This window comes from Echinops telfairi, unplaced genomic scaffold, assembly GCF_000313985.2.
Source record: "Echinops telfairi isolate 266 unplaced genomic scaffold, ASM31398v2 ScPeMD7_70;HRSCAF=299, whole genome shotgun sequence".
NCBI classification, from domain to species: domain Eukaryota; kingdom Metazoa; phylum Chordata; class Mammalia; order Afrosoricida; family Tenrecidae; genus Echinops; species Echinops telfairi.
The window spans coordinates 59,752,464-59,773,698 of NW_022103968.1; the positions used below are offsets into that span (position 1 = coordinate 59,752,464).

The following is a 21,235-nucleotide window of genomic DNA, read 5'->3' on the forward strand; positions in this document are numbered from 1 at the left end:
CTTCACAAACCCCTTTCAGGTACAACTCGATTGAGTGCCAGTAAAAGTTCGTGGTTTTTCCATCCCAGATAGCACAGTTAAGTTTTCCCCACCTAAGGTTGACATCCCCCGAGTGGAACCCAGGTGTGCCCCTGCTTGTGGCAGCTTCATTGACTTCGCTGCTCTCCTGATGCCATCCTGGGGTACCCATCCTGTCCTCCTGGTTTAGAGCTCTGTAGGATGCTTGTGATGAATATGTAGCCTTTCAGTAAAGTAAGTGCACTCTCTCTCTGTCTCTCTCTCTCTTTCTCTTTTCTTTTCAGAACCTCGGTCCATGGCAGAGCCAGGTAATGGATTATGTCCATTTTAATTTGAAAGTCTGTTTTCATCGAGTTGATAAATGCATGAAAAAATAGGGATTATTTATTTGTCAAGAACAAAGAGAAAAATAGCTAAGGTTTTAGAGGAAAAGAAGCTAACCAATGCAAGCTATTACTGTTGAGAGAGGGAAACATGAGAATTTGCAGTATATATTCAATATTCACATGAATAAAATTTGTCATTAGTTATGAAGGAGAGTTTCTTAGGAATATTTTCCCTCTGTGCTCAGATCCTAAGGAGCTCTGGTGGTGCAGTGGTTATGAGTTGAGCTGCTAACCGCAAGGTCAGCAGTTTGAAACCACCAGCCATTCTGCAGGAGAAAGATGAGGCTTTCTACTGCTGTAAAGGGTTACGGTCCGAGAAACCCACAGGGGCGGTTCTACGCTGCCCTACTAGATCATACTGCATTGACTCCATGGCGCTGACCTGGGTTCTTGTTTTTTCCGTGCTCAGAAACCTACCTGTGATTTCCCAAACTGGGCAGAGTAATTTCCCTAATGTTAGGTCAATTCTAATTCTACCAGTACCTGTGTTTCAAACCTTGCACACTAGATTTCAAAATTCTGTGGAGCTTCCATGTAATGCCAGTTGTGTTCTTAGATTTGGTTAGGTGGATACTAGAGACAGCGCAGAAGTAGCATGTAGTTGGCAAAAATTTTACCTTTAAAAGATGCAAATCACTCACAAACCACTTGTATAAACATCGAAAGGCCATCTCCGGCGACTGTCAAATTGTATCTGACCCGTGGAGAAGGATTTCGTTGTTACAATTCTCTCTTCTGACAGCTGCCTGGGAAGGCATTCCAGATGCAGATCCTGGACCCCCACATTGCCTACTTGGCCCTGGGGATCCGTAACAAAGACCACAAGTAGTCTTCACTCTGCATTGCTGGGAGAGGAGCAGTATTTTTACCCCCTGAAATTATTTTAGGCTTTTGACACTTTCATCCCAACTGGGTTTTTCATTAGGCAGTCCCACGCACCAACTCATTTCAGAGCCATCCAGAAGAGGTCCCTGCTCAAAACAGGGCTAGCTCAGTGAACCCTAACATTTCACAATTAGAGAGTCGTTCCTTCCAGTTTAGATAAGCAAACACCCTGGGACGCAGAATAGCTTAGTAAGCAGATAGGGTCTGGTCTAGTTAGAATGAACGTGTCAGATCATTTGCTGAGAGCAGGCTGCCGAAAGACAGAGTCTGAGTATCTGGGCAGTGGAACAGAGAAAAAGAAGTATAGGTCATGGACTCAAAACCACAAGAAGGTCAGATGCCCCAAACGTTGCCTCTTCATTTACAATTCTTCAGGCAGCAAGTCATGAGAAGCGTATGCTCATACAACAAGCCTGTCTAAGAAATGCCCGTCCTGGGGTTGGCTGGTTTAGCAGATCAGGGAACTCCACGGGCTAAACCTTTTAAATTTTATTTTCCACTCTGCCATCTTGAAAGTATCATCTTAGCCTGGCTGTATCTGGGGACCCACAATTGCTGCTCCAGTTCCTGGCATCGTGTGCAGATAACAACACCCAGAGGCAAAACTAGGGAGACTCTCTTTCGTCTGTCATAAAGAACAAGGAGCCCTTTCCCAGAAAGTTGCCAGCAAACTTTCCCTCGCATCTCATTGGTCAGAACTGCGTGCTGTGGGCCACCCCTTAGCAAGAGTAGCCATCGTGACGGACTTGTGCCGACTTCAATCACCACCAAGAAAGGCCAGCTTGCCTCAAAGCATATGACTTTCCCAAGGAGGGTGGACAACATCAAAATATGATTAGCGAGGGAAGCAGGACGCAGGGTTACTGAATAGTCACTCCACACTATCGGCAACAGCCCCTTCTAGGATAAATTATGTTTGAATCATTTTATTTTTCATGTCCAGTGTATTGAGTGATATTTGAGGGTTTATGCTACTATCTTATGCCTCCTCTTCCTTAGCTATCAGGTCATTGTAATAACTTTAGGCTTCGTTCGGCACTATAGCCGAATTACCTGTGTACTTATTGTTAATTGCTCATACTGTGTATCAGAGTAAACCACAAAGCATTACCATAGTATAACAAAGGAAGGTAAACATCTCACTCTTCTTTGCTTCAAAATTTCAAATTACTGTATCACCTAAATGCGATTAGTTCCCTTTCTACAAGTGGGATGCCAATCCCTCTGAAGCTAAGCAACCTATGGACTTATTCTCTAGATGTAAGTTGTGACTTTGTTAAAAATTGCCTCACTGTAAAAAACGTTCCATGAGAATATATTTAGTGGCCTGGGTTTAAAAACATTTTATTAGTCTGTATTTAACTCTTAAAGCTTTGATACTTAATTTGGTTTTGTGATTTATTTTACATTTGTTACATAATATGCACACATATATGTTTTTACGTGTATCCAGTTTGATTTTATGTCATCTAGACTCATGATATAAAAATATAAGATAATTCATTATATAATTCACTATGCTATTATATAATCCTGGTCTAATACCCTCTCTGCTTTTGATCTACAACCTATGACTCATTTCATTTCATAATTAACCAATTCAATCAAAATAATCATTTTGGCTAATTCTGTTAGAAGAATTAAAATCAGTTCTTCTTCCATTGACTTTTGTTAAGTCGTTATCAGATATCAGTAAATTCTATAATTCCATTTCCATATTTTTTTCCATTTCTATAACTAACCATTCTGTTTTACTGGCATCTAGAGGAGATCTGTACTTTGGTCATTGCTGAGGTATTCTCAGAGGATTCTGGGTGCTTCACCTGCACAGCAAGCAACAAATATGGCACCGTGTCAAGCATTGCACAACTGCATGTGAGAGGTAAGGGCTCCTCTGATGCCATCACAGTTCAGACTTGACCTTCCTATGAATACAAAGTTTACATAGCACTTCTTTACTGTTTTCATATGAAGCTAGCTTGGTTCCCCTAAAAATATTTAAATCATAAAGGAAAGTAGTCTTGAACAAAATTCGTTCTCTGGTAGTCTTTTCTTATTGCATTTAAAATCACCATCATAACGGCCACAGTTACCCTGCTGTTGTCTCTTATATCCGTTGCCATGAGTCAATCCCAACTCCTGGTGACCCTACTGCACAAAGTAGAAGTGCCCTGCACCTACCCCTTACTTATTATCTTGTTGCCTGATTTTTCACTTTTACAACTGTAGTAAAAAACATTGACTATTCTGCACTTTCACATCATCTACCAGACAATAATGAACACTGAGTCTGAGGCAAGTGTAACGCTGGTCTGTGATGGTTATCTGTCAACTTGGCTGGTCCACGATTCTTGGTTGTGGAATGATGTAATTTGGCAGTTATGTCTTGATGTGGTCCTTCTTACCACTACATAAGACAAAATTCTGGGCTTCACATCAAGTGTTAGAAAATGGGCCTCTAAACAAGTCATATCCAAAAATCTCTGTCCCTTCAAAGTCTTGTTGTTGTTCTTATTGTTTGGCCCTCCTCCATTTTGTGATTTGCTGTGGTCATCCTCCATATTTCAATAACACCAATTTTCATATAACGACCTGGCCTTTGGTATCTAACTAGGTCACTCCTGCCCAAGTGAGGAGTGGGGTGCGTAGGGTTTCTAAGGCTGTCATCATTATGGAAGCAGATTATCACATCTTTTTCCCATGCAGCAGCTGGTGTCGTTTTACCACCAATCTCTTAGCTAGCAGCTGACTGCTTAACCACTGTGCCACCGGGGCTCCTTAGAAGTAATCTATATTTCTAAAATTACTCTCAAAATACTATTTAGATTCTTGAGTTAGGTTTTTCCCCCTCCCCACATCCTCTTCATTCTTTAATACTGGATTATGCTCCCTGGCTTTTAGATAAATCTTCCCATTCGTACATGCACTGGCTTAAATACTGTCACATTTGCTTGCATGCCCAACTCAGAGTTACACTTCTGTTTCCGTCTTGTTAGGGACAGTTAACATCTTGGGCCCTGTGATTGTCCTTTTAGGAAATGAAGACCTGAGCAATAATGAGACTCTTCACTCAGCCAATTCTACCAGCAACCTGACCGTCATCGGGCAACAGCCATCCCTACCCAACCTGGAGCCACCTTCTATGGAACAACCCCCCAGACCCAAACTCGAAGGGGTTCTGGTGAACCACAACGAGCCCCGGTCCAGCTCAAGGATTGGTCTCCGGGTGCACTTTAATCTGCCCGAAGATGACAAAGGAAGCAAAGCATCTTCTGCGGGTGGAACACCTGCTGCCAACCAGAACAGGCCCAATTCTTTCCAAGAGAGGTTCAATGGACAGGCAGCAAAACCCTCGGAGCCTTCTTCACCCATCAAAGAGCCGCCTCCAGTCCTGGCTAAACCCAAACTGTAAGTAGACATTAGAATAGGTGACCAAGAGCACCTGTAAGCTTCTCTTGAGTTTTCCCTTCTTACGACTGGATCCTGTGAAAGGGAAAATACACATTAAATGCTTTGAAAACAGCACATCCTTAACATCATTATAAGTGCACTATCACTACTGTCCTTGCCATTAATATCCTACCTCCCAACACGACTATCCTTAAATTTATTCAGAAAGGCATTTGTTTTAACATTAGAGACCTCCAGGCAAAGCATTTCCACCCACTTCATACAAAACATGGTCTGTGTCTAATAATCTTGATAGTCGAGGTCTCATTTTTAAATTCCCCACCTTTGCTTTAACCTGAACTTGTTTAGTCATTATTTAGTATTTTTTCCAATAGTCTTTTGAGATTGGTGAACAACTACAGAAACGCCTGTAGGTTTTGTGTAAATATACTCGGGCAAAAGAAGAGTCATGACTTTCCAACTCACTTCAGTGCCTGTACCAGTTCTGCTGTACCAGTCCCGAGCCTCTGTGGGATCCGGTGAGTGTTTCATGTTCACGCATCGCCAACAAACAGACTCGATGCTGCTGTGCTGCTCTGTCTCATCCACCCGTGCACGGTGTTGATCACGACATCAGACCTTCAGCTATGAGCATTAAAATGGGCAGCCACAGAGCCCTCATCCTGCTTCTCAGTGACGACCCTCAGGTGGTCATTGAGAGCAGTGCATGTTCCTTCGTTTTACATCCTTCTTGCCACCACCTAAGACAAAATCCTGGGCTTCACCGCGAGGGATAAAAAATGGGCCTCAACAAGTCATCTCCAAGAATCTCCGACCCTTCCAAGCCTTGTTGTGTCCTTATTGTTTGGTGCTGTGGAGTCAGTCACGTGACCTCGTGGCCAAGAGAGCATCGCACAACTGCCCTGTTGGAGCCTGTCGTTGCAGCCCCGGGGTCCAACCATCTTCTGGAAGGCTTTCCTCTCTTTCGCTGCCCCTCTGCTTTCCCCAGCCTGGTGTCCTTTTCCAGGAACTGGTCTGTCCTGACAGCATACCCATCCTTGCTTCCAAGGAGCATTCTGACTGACCTTTTCCCAAGAAGAGTTGTTTGTCCTTTTGGCAGTCCGTGGCGCTTTCTATCGTCTTCGCCAGCACTATAAGTCGATGTTCGGTAGCTCACAATAAACAGAAAGCCACTGAAAGGAAGAAGTCATTGTTGGAGCAAACCTCCACCAGGCCTGCCTGGAGAAAGAACTAGGGCCAGGGGCTATGCCCACTCATCTCTCATTCAGGGGTCACGTGGTCCACTCGGTCTCTCTCCATCCCCCAGGCGACCTGTTTGAGTACTCCAGTACTGTCGGTTCTTTCCTCTGTGCGCACCTGCTCCATTCTTCTTTCTTTGAATTCCTCCCTGGCCCGTCATGCCACATCCTCACGACACATCCAGATCCATGTCAAGCTCCACTGCTGACACAATCGTGGTCTGTAACTCTATCTCACATTGGCCCGGTCTGGTCAGGTGACCACCCCACCCCACCCCACCCCCCACGCAGCTGTGCAGAGGATTTAAGTGCGGAAAGTAGAGGCACGTGGATCAAGTCAGAACCTGTGGGCTGGGCCAGTTGTCAGAGAAAGGAGCTATGGGAAACGGAAAAGCAAACCAACGTTGCTGGGATTTGCCTTCTTGACAGCGCCTCCTTGGTTCAGAGGGTGAGTGAGTATGCCAGGTGGGATTAGGCTTACCTTCCTGAAACAGAAAACCTAAACGAACACTGAGCTAACCACATACAGGTTTCTTGTCTTCCACATCAAGGAATTAGGTGGGCAGCCCAGGACTATTGCAGGACCCAAGCCTCCTGTCATCTACTGCTCTGCCACCTTTAGCCTTGGCGTCTTCTCCAGGTCCCTCCATGGTGACCTAGTCCTCACATCTGCCTCTGGGCTACTGACAGGGATAAAGGGGCGGACATGCATGGTTCTGAGGCCAGACTCCCATCTAGTAAAGGTCGTCTTTAGCAGTCTCACCCAAAATCTTCTGCTTACAGAGCCACCAGAACTTACTCATCTCTTACACTACTAACAAAGAAATTCAGAGTGTAGTCCTTCGCTAGACCTGACTGCCACCATGAATAAAACTGGGCTCTAGCTAAGGAGCAGTGTCTGCTACATGAGACATCCAATTCATTTCAAAATTCTTCCTGCTAAATGATATGGCAATGCCCTTTTTATTCCAGTCCTCAGCACCATATCCTTATTAAAAATTTTGATTCACATTGAATTTTCTCTTAATTGTGTGTGTGTGTGTGTGTGTGTATATATATATGTTCATATTAGTATGATTATAAATACACATGCACACAATCAATCCTCCCCTGCACCAAACACACGCGTACACACACAAACCCACATCCTTTGTGAATTTGCATGCCTATAAACTTCTCTTACTTCTTTTAACCTCTCAGATTTTACATGAAAATATTCATTTTCTTAATAATCTTGAGACTATAATTTTGTTTGTACTTTCAATTTGCCATTCAAAAGAATGGAAATAGAAAATAAATAGTAAACAGAATTAAATAGTAAATAATGATAGAGAATAAATAAATAATAGATAATAAAAATAGGTAGTATTATTTGTAGTAATAAATAGTGAATGGAAATAAATGAATGACAAATAGCAAATAGAAATAATACTCATAGATCTTTAAACTCAAAAAAAGAGAGAGACTGTAGTGTTTAAATATTTTATAATCAAAGCCTAAATATTTTGGATTTTAAAATCTTTTACTTGACTATCGAGCTATCAAGAGCAATAATTATTTATCCTGAATACACTTAAATTATCAAACAAAACAAAAAGTATAGCCATCAAATAGATCCTGACTCATAGCAACCCTATCGGATGCAGTGGAACTGCCACCAGTAGAGTTTCTGAGTCTGCGACTCTTTTACCGAAGGTCACCTGCACAGCTTTCGGCCATGAAGCAGTTGGTAGGCTGAAACCTTCTGGTCGGCAGCCATTGTGCCACCGGGGCTTCTGCCTAGACTCAAAGTTGGAGCTTTGAGGGAAACATGATATGCCTTTATCCCTAAAGAACCGAATCCCTCCACAGATGATTCAGTATGCAGCCAGTTTGGAAGTCATGGTCCAGGGCTAGTGAAGTGGACTGAGTTCAATTCCTGCTGCCCCCTCTCCCACTCTCCACCCAGTGAGGGGTGGGGGAGGCAATTAACATGAAAGGTGAGTGAAACATCAGAGGACAATTAGAATATTTGGAGAAAGCTTATGCTTGAGAAATGAATATTGCTTCTAAAATAGAGGTTCTTAGTAGGGGCCCTGAATGCCTAGTGCTTACACACGGGGCTGCTAACCACCAGGTCAGTAATTCAGATCAGTCAGAAAGGGGAAACTTTTGCTCCTACAAAGATTTACCTTGAGAAACGATGTACAAATGCACTTTACACAATTGATGTGTGTATGGATTGGGATAACAGTTGTATGAGCCCCTAATAAAATGTTAAAAAAAAATCTAAAATGTTAAAAACAAAAAACCCATGGTACTGGGTAGAGTCCTTGTGGGGCTCTTGGGAAAACATTGATTTCTGGTGTTAGCTTTGGGAGAACTCATAAAGAAACCAGTGTGGAATTTAATAAAAATGGAAAGTATGGATTGACAGAAAAGAAAAAAAAACAAAAAACAAAGATTTACCATCTCCCAAACTCACAGGGCACCCTACCTTGTCCTATAGGGTCACTAGGGGTCTTAATTGACTCCAAGGGAGTGAGTTTGGGTTTTCAGCCCTGGATGCACTGAAGAGTCATAGAGCCTTGCAGGTGAAATGGGGTAGATGAGCCAACAGCATCACCTGGGAGCTTGAGAGAAATGTAGACTCTCAGGCCCTGCCCGGGCCTGTAGAATCAGAAACTCTAGGACTGGGGCCCAGAAATCAGTGTTTTAACAAGCCCCACAGGAAATTTTGTTGCAAGCCATAGTTTAAGAGCCACCAACCTAAACTCACCAAGATAGTGAGGTCTATGCCCCAATTTCATCTCAGACCAATTTCACTCTCTCGGCAATGGTCCCCAGGAATCAGTGAGGGTCCTTTGTTTTTCCTTTGAGCTGTGCTGCAAATGTTGAACAGCTGGTAGAGTTTGGGAAGTCCTAATTTGTAGCACTTGCCAATTTTCATGGTGTAAATACTCCCACTGTGGCTAATTTTTTTTTCTTTTCAACAGTTTTTTTTTTAATCACTTTATTAAGGTGTGGCTAATTTTAAGCTACTAATGACACTGGTGGGTTAGTGGTAGAATTCCCTCCTTTTACGTGGGAGCTCCAGGTTCAATTCTTGGCCAATGCATTGCACGCACAGTCCTGTCTATTGATGGAGGCTTTCATGTTGCTATGATGCTCAACAGGGTTTTGGTGTAACTTCTAGACTAAGACAAAAAGAAAGTCCTGCTTATCTCCTCTAAAAAAACAGACAGTAAAACCTTATCGATCCCAATGGTCTGGTCTCATCTACAGTCAGTCAAGAGGAGGCTGCAGATGTGGGCAGCATTTCATTCAATTGGCCATTGGGGCCCCATGAGTCAGGGACAAATTCCACAGCAGCTAACAACATTGATCATGGAATTGGGATGAGATGTGCACTGTCGGCTCTAAGGAGCTAGTGAGAGCACATGATGCTAAGACTGTCATCACATTTTATTTTGAAAGTACTTGCTAACGATATCCCAAGTTTGTTTTGTTGTATTTGTCACCAAGTCTTGGCCTTTCATCTTGACAATTCACAATTCTTAAGAAATTCCTTTGTGTTTCAGAAACCATAATGAGAAGCACCATTAAAATCCTGGAATCCTGCTTTTTGTTCTGACAGATTTTGAAATTGATTTGAGTCATTCAGGAAATAAAAAAAATCTGAGTTGCTATTTATTGATCAGCTCTATGTGTCAGGTGATTTAGTCATGTCTTCTCATCACTTCTCACAATAGCTTTAAGAGGTATTGTTTAGTCATTCTTATTTTACTTAGAAGGAAATGGAAGTCAGAACAGTTAAGAAGCTACTCAAATTCACACAGATAATAAATGGCAGAGCCAGCGTTAGGACCTGGATCCGTTGACAGAACTTATATTCTTCACAATATTGTTAAGTGGTAGCAAAGGGGAAGATATTCTAAGGTAATCCTCTCAAGTTGTCCAATCTCCAGAGAGCAACTGAGTTTATAGCAATTTATTATAGGCTGTTCCTACAAATTAAAGGGGTTACTTGAGATTCCAGAACTGGTGTGCTTTGTAATTAATCTCCCTTCCTTTATTCTTTCATTGAACTTTGTACCTTCATTAGTAAGTGCTCGGTTCCATGCACTATTTCTAAATAAGCAGTGGTTATTTGTACTAAATGTAGTATGCTCACTAGACTTTGGAACCCTCAATAGTGCATATTAGTGTATTTATATTTCTGATAGCACCTAGCAAAGTAGAAACATAAAAGTCTCCACAAAACGTCATTGAATAAAGGATAGAGCATCTTGTCCCTTGTTGTAATCAATAAACTAATCCAAACAGTTCTTTTTATGTCCTTTCTGCAACAAGATAGAGCAGGAAGTGCCTGTGCCTGTTTTCTCCCTACCAAGTACATTGAAGAAACCTTGTTGTTAGCTTTTGTCCAATGGGAACGGAAACAAAAGAAGAGCTAGCCAACACCGTCCTAGTCCCTCTTTGCCTTCCTTTTATTTCTAAGATCACTAACTTGTCACAGCTACCTTTTAAAATTTCCATAACCACAATAAAACATTTCTGCAGCAGCATCAGATTAAAGTGTACCCAGACTGCAATATAAACATGCCCTGCGGATAACATAATGCTATCTATTTGCTACGGCAGCACAGTATGTGATCCACCAAATATAAGCTCCATCAAAAAGTCAAAAGGAAAGTCAACATCAGCAAAAGTCAAGTTAATTGTAGATCGTTCTCTAAGGATAATGCAACAAGTGTATTTCTGCTGCTCTTTGTAGAATTATTCAGCTACTATGAAATTTCAGTAGCTAATAACAGGTTTCTTATATTATTTTATTAACTCAGCTTATTTGCTTCTAAAATAGGAAAGGAGGGCAAGTACACAGTTTATAGTGTGAGCCAACAGGAACAGGAACAGACAGGAGCTCTGGCTGCTTTATCATACTCATGACTTTCATTCCAGTATTTTAAACTCATGTTCTAATCATTTTACAAGTTATTACATTTTTGGTCCTTCTTCATGTCTTCAGAACAATGGGACTCTAGTAACAAAAAGATTACTGAAGAAACATCACAGTGATATGTTAAGGATCATTTTTCCTACTTCTAAGTCTTGCCCACATCTCTTGTAGACCTGGTCCTCACACTTTCAAGCCTGGTCTTGTGGACCCTACTGATTATGAGCAGCATATTGCATTATGGAGCACTAAGATGAAGTGTATAGATATGAGACATCACAAAACCAAAAGAGATTTCATTAATGCATTAGGGTTTCCATTTACAGTAGTCCATAAATTGGATTATATCTTTAAGATGTCATTAAAATGGGTTTCAGGAAATGTGATCCAATTCCTCATGTTGCCCAAATCAGCAGGTCATCTCTCTCTCTCAGCAGTGTTTGACATTATACAACTTTCCTTCCTCCTTGAAATACTTTCTTCTCTCGGTGTTCATAACACTTCACTTCCCAGATACTTCTTCTCAGTTTCCTTTGTTGGTTTCTGCTCCCTTACTCCCTCCTAGGGCACAACTCTGGATTCTTCTCTGCCCACATGTTCCTCCCAGTAGATCATATCTTCTCCTATGGCTTGACATGCCTGCTACCAATTGATGATTCTCACAGTCCTGTCTTTTGAGCACCTTACATGTATACTCAGGTACGCACTGGACTGTGAACTTCAAAGTTCAAACCTCCCAACCACTTAACAAGATAAAGATGAGCTTGTCAGTTCCCATAAAGATTTACAACCTCAGAAACCCTATTTAGGGTCACTATGAATCAGAGTTGATTCGATGGAAGTGGGTTACTTGACATCCTCCCTCGGATTCCCCCACAGACATTCCAATTTAGCTTGTCCAATATGAACTCCTGATCATCCTCTCTGAGACTGCTTTTTCTCCCATTCTTCTCCATCTCATAAGTGGTATTCTTATAAACCTAGCTGCTCAAGGCAAGCCCCTAGGACACATTATTGACCCCTCATTTTCATTATCCCCCATATGCAATCCATCATCAATTCTGTTGATTCTCTTCTAGAAATGTACAGAACCTATCCACTTCTCTCCATCGCTACTGTTACCATCCTGATCCAGTCTGCCGCCATTTCTTACCTGGTCCACTAACATTCTAATTGGCCTCTCCATTTTGACTTTTTCAGTACTTTTTTGGTTCATTCTTGAGTAGCTGACAGAATCATCTATGTAAAATACAACTTGGATTATTTTACTAATGTCCTTAAAGTCCTCAAGTGGCTTCCTATCCACTTAGAATAAATCCAAACTCTTTATCATGGCCTACAACTCCGTTCAGGATCTGCCCCTCCCCAATAAACTAGCAGGGAAAATTACTGGTACATAATAAATATATTCAATATCACTAGGAATAATAAATGGTATAAAATAATGGATATTTTAACCACTAGATTAATGGTAAGATATTAAAAAATAGATGCTAAGGTATGGGGAAACAAGAACTCTTGCCTAAGTGGTCCGGTGGTAGTATGAAGTAGAATAGTATAACAGTGGTATAAAACAGGACAGTTTTGCTAAATATATGCAAATATTAATATTTGCCTTTAACCGAATAGGTACATTTATATACATTTGTTAGAAAAGTTATACGATATCTCACTCATTGCCATTAACTCAGTTCTGACTCACAGTGTCCTTACAAGAACAAACTAGAAGTGAGGGTTTCCAAGATGGTTCATCTTTACTGGAGTAGTAGAAAGCCTGGTCTTTCTTCCTCAGAGCGGTTGATGGTTTCAAACCACTGATGGGCTGCTCAATACGTAGTCCACCCTGCCAGTAGGGCCCCTTAATTATCAGATAATGACACAAATAGTTGTTTATAACTAGGCTTTTCATTGCAACATTGTTTAGGAATTGAAGTTAAGGTAACTGTTGCACACTAAGGGATTGTTACAGTAGAGCCACAGATTGGATTAGGATGATGCAGATTTATTAATTTAGAAAAATGTCCATATGGTATTTTTTAAATGAAAAGACTGGTCTCAAAGCCAAATATAGAGAAGGGTTTCATTTTTTTATTATTTTATTGAGGGCTCGTACATTTCTTATCACAGTGATACATACATTCACTGACTCAAGCACCTATGTACACCCGTTGCCCTCATCAATCTCAAAACATTTGCTCTCCACTTTAGCCCTCAATATCATTTGCTCATTTTCCCCCTCCCACCCTCCTCCCTCCTCCCTCCTGAACCCTTCATAATTCATAAATTATTATAGATTTGTCATAAGTTACCCTGTCCGATGTCTTCCTCCACCCTCTTCTCTGCTGTCCATTCCCCAGGGAGGAGGCTATACTTAGATTCTTGTAATTGGTTCCCCCCTTCTACCCCACATTCCCTTCACCCTCCAGGCCTCGCCCCTCTCACCACTGGTCCTGAAGAAGTCATCTATCCTGGATTCCCTGTGTCTCAAGTTGCTATCTGTACCAATGTACATCCTCTGGTCTAGGGGTTTCATTTTTTAAAGAACCATTTATCTAAGTAGATGTGTCAGAGAAACCATCTGAAGCCAGTCTGGAAGGATTTGCATCTAAATGCTAACAGAATATGATTTCAGGGAGATGACCATAAAGGTAGTCTTTATTCTTTTCTGTATTTTCTAACATTTCTTGAAAGAACATCACTTTTATAAACAGGCCCCTTCGAGAACACGAATTGTAAAAATACTTACACTTAAAACGAGGTCCCCAGAAGAGACTGTCTGAGGTGGCGTTGTCCAATCTTGTAGAATCCTAATTAGCAGACATAGAGTTACTTCCTATTTCCAATTCAGCTACAATAGGCTGTTGTTGTTGTTAGGTGCTGTGGCCTTGGTTCAAACTCACAGCAACCCCATCCATAGGTAATAGGCATGCCATCTGTACCCAGTATTCCGATGCCGGAGCCCGGTGCAGCCCATGTCCTCTTCATCCATCTTGCTAGCTATAGCACTGTCTTGGAACGAGGGAGAGAAGAAAACAGCTCCTCAGTGATTAGTTGAGTTCTTGCCTTTCCGATCATGCGTTTTCATCAGCACAACGTGATAAGCATCCAGTCTGCACATTTCAGAAGAATCAGGTGACAGCCTTCCCTTATTTCTCCCCGCTCTTGTTCCCCTGCAGCGACTCCACTCAATTACAGCAGCTTCACAATCAAGTCTTACTGGAACAGCAGCAAGTGCACAGCCCAACCACGTCATCGCCTAAGGAGTTTCCTTTCAGCACAACGCTTTCGAACTTGACTGCTCCCCCGGCCGTGACCGTGTCCAGCAAGCAAGGGAAGGTCCCACCCTCACAGACATTCAGCCTGGCCCGGCCCAAGCACTTCTTCCCCTCCACGACTGCCACCCTGGCGAGCGCGTCCCCCTCCAGCTCTCCGCCCGTGTTCACGCAGAGCATCACTGCACAAGGTGCCCAGAGGACAGCCAGCAAAGAGAGCCTCTTGGTTTCTCACCCCTGCATGCAAACCAAATCCCCGGGAGCGATGGCCACCCAAAGCGAAGCACCCCTGCCAGGTCCAGTAGAGCCGGCGCAGACGCCACTCATATTTTCCATCTCCAGCGGAAACCAGTTTCAGCCCCACTGTGTGTCCCCAACGCCTGTCTCTCCCACCAACCGCATCCAGAACCCAGTGGCTTTCCTCAGCTCCGTGCTGCCTTCTCTTCCTGCCATCCCACCCACCAATGCCATGGGGCTGCCCAGAAGCGCTCCGTCCATGTGAGTGTCCTTGAGGCTTTCAAAATGTAAGAGTTACCGGTCGGAGGGGGTCAGATGCCTAGAATAGCTTGGTCTGAGACTCAACTTTCTGTCTGGCTCCAAGTGGCCTACTGGGTTATGCTTTCGACTACTAACCGCAAGGTCAGCAGTTCATAAGCCACCAGCTGCTCCCGAAGAGAGCAATGGGTTTTCCAATCCCGCAAAGTCTTGGAAACGCTCCGGGGCGGGTCCACTCTGCCCTACAACCTCTCTGAGTCGGACGGACTCCTTGGCAGTGAGATTGGGGGTTTTGTTTGTTTGTTCCCTTCAATGCCTCTGGTCAGAAGAAGAGCACTGAGTTGCTCTGTAAACCTTTACCCGTGCAGATTCATGGCGACCTGGTGCATGTGCGGAACATAACGTTGCCTGGGCCTGGGCCACCTTTGGGACTGTTAGTAAGTTTGCGTCCACTGCTATGGCTAGTGTGTCACTGCCATAGCTTGTCTCCTTCTCACTGGCCATCTACTTAAGCATAAACCCGCGGGTGTCCAATCCGTTCTGACTTATAGCAACCCTGTCTAGAGTTTGCTAGAGGATACATCTTTATGAGAGCAACAGCCTCACCTTTGTCCGGAGGTGCAGTGGGTTGGCATTCCAACGCTGCCGTCAGCAGTCCAGGGTCCACCCCATACCACCGCCATGGCGCCTCTGCTTAAATAAATAAATAGATTGAATCACCTCTAAAAATAGATATTCTCTGTACGGTGTTAAATTTTTTCACGCAAGATACCCTCTATAAATGTCTAATAAATGCCGGTGGCTGGTTGCCATTTCAACCCATCTTCTTTCCAAGTCTTTTTAGGCCGACCAGTGCTTGCCATGGTGGGTCAGATGTGAATTTCTTTTGCAGGCCACCTCGGGGACTCGTGAAGAAAAATGCAAAGTCTCCTCAACCAGTTAACAACGATTACATTCGTGAAACGAAGAATGCAGTGATTCTAGACTTGGGGAAGAAGATGAATTTCAGTGATACCAGATCAAACCAACAGGTAAGATCACTGGACTCAGATAGTTTATTGAATTAGTCTGTCCACCGGTGTCTAAAGGGAGGAGAACCAATGAAGCCTCTCTGGCTGCGTAGAGAAATGGCCCACAAAATTGTGAGAAAAGGGTTCATACAATGGGAGTACTGGCAAATCTCAGATCTGTAGTTCAAATGACAGACTGATGACCTCATTTGGCTCACATAATTGCAGGGGGTGACAAACCCAAAGCGGAAGGTCAGGAGACAGGCTGGAGATCTCTGCGATCTCACAAGATTAGCAAGGATTAGCAAATCCAAAATCTGTAGGTCTGGCAGCAGGCTGGAGACCTCTGCGGGCTCCCTCCCAAGAACCAGAGATCAGATGCAGAGAGGGGCAGAGAAAGAGATGTGGCAGGACGTCTATTTACATCCTGGATGCAAGTCATGCCCCCAAAGAAACTCCATTTCCAACCGAGTGGATGCACACCTCAGATCACAAAGTGGGAGGGGATTGCAGAATATCTGCCAAACCACTGAGAATCAAAGCCTGGCCACATTGGCCATCACAATGTTTTTATTCTCTTGACTTCCAGTAAGGAATATAATGGTGCTTAATTGTGCCCTAAATACAAAGGTTATCTGACCTCCGTGAGGCTGGCTCAGAGAGTCGAAGGCAGACCCATCTTTAGAACTCATTCACGTGGATCTGCAGTTCTTGATGACCCACTTCCTTCACTCAGTTTACTTGTTGACTGTCACATTTACCAAGAAGATCACGTACGAGGATAAGTAACCAAAAAAGAAGCGTTGGGGCATTGCTACTAGGGTTCCAGTCAATTCCAAACAAAACAAACCTCAGCATATCTCTGCAACCAGCCGATGGCTTCAGCAAAATTATCTCAGGAATATGCTTGTCCTGTAAAGGCTTGTCCTAAGAATGTCACTGGGAATCGTTACTTGTCACTGTACAGTCCTGATCTTGACCCTTTAGATTTCTTTTTGTTCCCCCAAACTCAAAGTACATTGAAAAAGAACACAGTTGTTTGTTCCTTGAGGCTGCCCAAACCCCTGTGTGGGCACAATGTCAATCTAAGAGCACAGAATTCTTCCCGGGAGGGTTAGAGAGATAAAAACACCACCTGCAGAAGTGTATAGATCTAGATGGATCAAGTTAACAATAACTTTACATTTTGATGTCTTTGTATGGTTTGGTAGCAATACATTTTGACTTGCCCTCATATTAAAGAAACTAGATTGTCTCTTCTGTTCATTCTGCTAATCTTCCGTTCCTTTTTGGCAAACCACTATAGATCTTTGAAATATTTTGATATCTGGGCCTGAGATAGTCTAGAGTTTTAAGGAACCCAAGGATTCTAAAGCTTCCCTTTATCCGAAGTCCTTCAATCTAATGTCACTGGCTGGAGGTCTGATAACCAGTTTTTCCCAGTCTTTATATTAGATGTCATCATGTGAAACCACAGATAGGCAATAGCTTATGGTTCAACCTGTGTCCAACCTTGCTTTCTAGTAAGTGCCCGCATAGGAGAAAGAGGAGAGTCACACGTGATTTTCATCCAAGTAAAAGAACGATTGGCTGAGCATCTCCTTATTTGAACCCTTTATTTTTATCTTTGATATGGTGGTTATGTTCTTAAATACAGATTTACATTTTGAAATCTAATTCTTGCTCTATTTTTTGTTTGTTTCTTTTTTTTTTTTAATTTAGTAGGGGCTCATACAACTGTTATCGCAATCCATACACACATCAATTGTGTAAAGCGCATTTGTACATCATTCTCAAAACATTTTCTCTCCACTTAAACCCCCGACATTAGATCCTCATTTTTCCCCTCCCTCCCCGCTCCCCCTTCCCTCATGGGCCCTTGATAGTTTATAAATTGTTATTTTGTCATATCTTGCCCTGTCCGACATCTCCCTTCACCCACTTTTCTTGCTATATATTTTTAGATGGGAACTGATCAATCTCTTTTGAAGTCGAACAAAAAGCTTTAGTCAAAATCAAGTACTGTGGAATTTGTGATATAAGTGCTCACTGGGAAGAAGGCTGAAGATTTCCTTGACCATCTGCTACTTTCCCTGGTGCCTCTGTCTCTAACGTCCACTGGGGCTGGACACTGCATACAGCATTTTACAATTGTGTCATATGTTGGTCAATTTTTACCAAGAGGATTCTTTTGACAGTACGTTGCTTAAGACCTTTTAAAAATGTATTTACTTTTTAAAGAATTCAGACAGTTTGAGCTAAAGCAGAAGATTTAAACTTGCCATAACTGAGGATGCTTTTTGTATATTATATCACCAAATTTATATATAAAATATACAAATATTTTACATGTGCATACATATAAATATTTGTACAGATAATTATATGTATATACAAATAGTTTATATATGTGTGTACATATAAATATTCCCAGTAAGCACTTATATCACAAATTCCACAGTATTTTATTTTTATACATAGAGTCACTATGTATTGGAATCAACTTGGAAGCAGTGAGTTTGGTTTTTGTTCTATATATACATTTAATAAAGTTTTGCAAAAAAATGGAATTAAAAGATAGCGAAATTTCCCACAAGCTTTTAGACGCACACACACAAACATACACACAAATATTTACAAATAGATATGCATATATAAACTTTTAGAACAGTTATTCTTCTCTTTCACCAGACAGATAGTGAAATTGAGGTGCAATTGTTCCAAAGTCAAGATGGAATTAAAATAGAGCCCTGGTCTCCGGGACACTTTGACATTTCCTTGAAGTGTTTGGACCTTTTCCAGTTTTTTGACAACACTTACCTGTAGGTCCCATTCCCATAAATGTTGCTCTGTCTAATGCAGATTTGTTTTCCTATAACACTGTCATCACATCTGTGGTTATCAATCCTGTAAATGCCATTGAAATCAGAGAGTGGTGTTCAGCATGTCTTTGACAACTCAGAAGGGGATCAATTAGAACCTCATCAAGATGATCCCAGGTCAGCACACAAGCTCTTTGATTTGATTTTTTTAGTTCCTCTCTCGATAGAGCCAGCCTTATCCACTGCCCAACTCAGAGAAAAGTGGTTTGTTTATTTGCTTTTCTTTTGCTATCCTGAAATGTGAGCATACATAAACATGAACTTCCATGGGTTGAGAACTATAAACCCACCCAAACTCTCTACAATTTCCATTGTAAATTGACTTCAGGACTAATCACGGGAACAAGGAGCAATCTCTCCACCCTTCTCTCTGACTATGTGTGAGATGTGGCAATCTTCTGAGAATGACTACAGTTTTGATTACAAAATTGTTCTCCGATAGCAGTCTAGGCCACACTGCAAAATTAAAATTCATAAAACTAAGAAGCTCTCTGCAATTAAATACTTGTAGTAGGTTGAAGAAATTTTGAGACATGAATTGACAACCATTTTATGATATAGTTTTGTTCATTGTTCCCTTGGGAAATGATAGGGAAAATGTCATGAGGATTTATCTAAAATGTATTGCAGCCAGAAGATGAGGTCAAGAAGAGAGTTGGTCTAGAAAGAGGTAACTGGAAAATAGACATAAGGAAATACTTGTGGGGAAAAAAAGAAGAAATGCTTGTGTATTGATAATCACCTATCCTTACAACCTGGGGACACAAAAATCCAAATGATCTATTTCCCCACTTCTCCAAGGAGACTTCAAAAAGTTAATGGAATTTTCCCCATGAACTTTTTGAGCCTTCCCGACCACATATAATAATGTGTCAGGCTGGGTTGCCAGAGAAACAAAACCAGTGACACTAATTTATGTCAAGAAAGCATCCCATCCCAGTCTAACTGAAGACCATAGCGCTGATGCTAGCAGGAGCTGTCTTCAGACCCACGTAGCTGCAGGCCAGTGACGAAAAGTGAAGCAGGAAGCAGGGAGCTCAGAGGCCACTGGGCACAGAATCCTGTGGATTCAAAGTCAGTGGAAACATGTCAGGGTGCCAGCAGCTTCCAGGTTGGCTCCCAGGGTCAACGGCCTACATGGGCTGCCCCTGGAGGTAGACACTGAGTCCCAGTAAGGAAGAAGGTGAAGGGGCAGAAGGGGGGGAGCAAGTCCCCAGTGTCTCTCCAATGGAAAGACTGCACCTTCCAGGAGGCATCATTAGGCTATAACCTGATTGACAGGTTGGACTAGGCCTCCTTCTCAAGGGCAAGCTGACATAAAATCTAACTACTGCAAGTACCATATGTATTTGGGAGCAACTAATGATTCTTTGTAAAGGAGATGTGTTTGCTTTGCTTTGCAAACTTCTAGGCTGATTCTTTTGTCCTATTTTAGTCTTAAGCAAATGAAGAATAATAATCATCCTAGAAATTTTGTGTAGTCTAGCATTACCACATTATGCTGTGACTGAAAAGAAATCACTCAGCTCACCGTCCCTAAACTATCACTGAAGACAAAGCGGGTAAATAAGCACATGTGGTGAAGAAAGCTGATGGTGCCCGGCTATCAAAAGATACAGCGTCTGTGGTCTTAAAGGATTGAAGATGAACAAGCAACCATCTAGCAGGGGAGAAACAAAGCCCACGTGGAAGACTCACACCAGCCTGTGTGATCATGAGGTGCTGACAGCATCAGGTATCAGGCATCAGAAAACCCAAATGAACAATCATATTGATGCAAATGAAGGGGGTCAGAGTGGAGACTCAAAGTCTACCTGTAGATAATTGGACATCCCCTCACAGAAGGGTCACAAGGAAATGGACAAGTCAGCGAGGGTGTTTTATAGCACCGACGAAACACACACTATTCCTCTTGTTCTTTAATGCTTCCTCCCCCCATCACTATCATGACCACAGTTCTACCTTACAAATCTGGCTAGACTGGAATGTGCACACTGGTACAGATCAGAGCTCTCAAGACACGGAATCCAGGACAGATAAACCCCTCAGGAACAGTAATGGGAGTAGCAATACCATGAAGGTAGAGAGAAGATGGGAGGAGAAAGGGGAGAAAGGGGGAACTGTTTGAAATGATCGATGTATAACACCCCCCCCAGGGGGACAAACAACAGAAACATGGGTGGAGGAAGACAAAGGATGGTGTAAGATATAAAAATAATAATAATTTATCATTATCAGGGGTTCACGAGGGTGGGAGGGTGGAGGAAAGGGGATAAAAGAGGAGCTGATCCCAAGGGGTCAAGTAGAAAAAAAATGTTCTGAAAATGATGATGGCAACCTATGTACAAATATGCTTGATACAATCGATGTGTGGATTGTTATAAGAGCTGTAAGAGCCCCCAATTAAATGATTTTTTTAAAGAAGAAAAGAAAAGAAATCACTCGTCCTTGCATTCCCTTCCCAGTAGTCAAACTTGAAATGTATTATAAACAATCCCCCCCCCCAAAAAAAACCCAAATAATTCCCTACCCAGTTCACAAAAATTATGTTCTGGAAAATTAGGGTTTTTTTTAAATCATTTTTAGGGGCTCATACAACTCTTATCACAATCCGTACATACATCAATTGTGTAAAGCACATTTATACATTCATTGCCCTCATCATTCTCAAAACATTTGTTCTCCACGTAAGCCCCTGGCAT

At 42.2% G+C, this 21,235-nt stretch overlaps 1 protein-coding gene across 2 annotated transcripts in view; it reads left to right on the top strand.

Annotated features, from left to right (window-relative positions):
- Positions 1 to 21,235, top strand: part of MYPN (myopalladin) — a 127,070-nt gene that overhangs the window by 67,340 nt on the left and 38,495 nt on the right. Inside the window, exons 8-12 of one of the 2 annotated variants that reach the window (XM_045291667.1) lie at positions 303 to 326; positions 3,055 to 3,171; positions 4,325 to 4,697; positions 14,051 to 14,644; positions 15,534 to 15,672. In XM_045291667.1, the coding sequence (XP_045147602.1) occupies positions 303 to 326; positions 3,055 to 3,171; positions 4,325 to 4,697; positions 14,051 to 14,644; positions 15,534 to 15,672 (1,247 nt within the window). The remainder of the gene's footprint in view (positions 1 to 302; positions 327 to 3,054; positions 3,172 to 4,324; positions 4,698 to 14,050; positions 14,645 to 15,533; positions 15,673 to 21,235) is intronic. The other variant, XM_045291668.1, reaches the window with a different exon arrangement.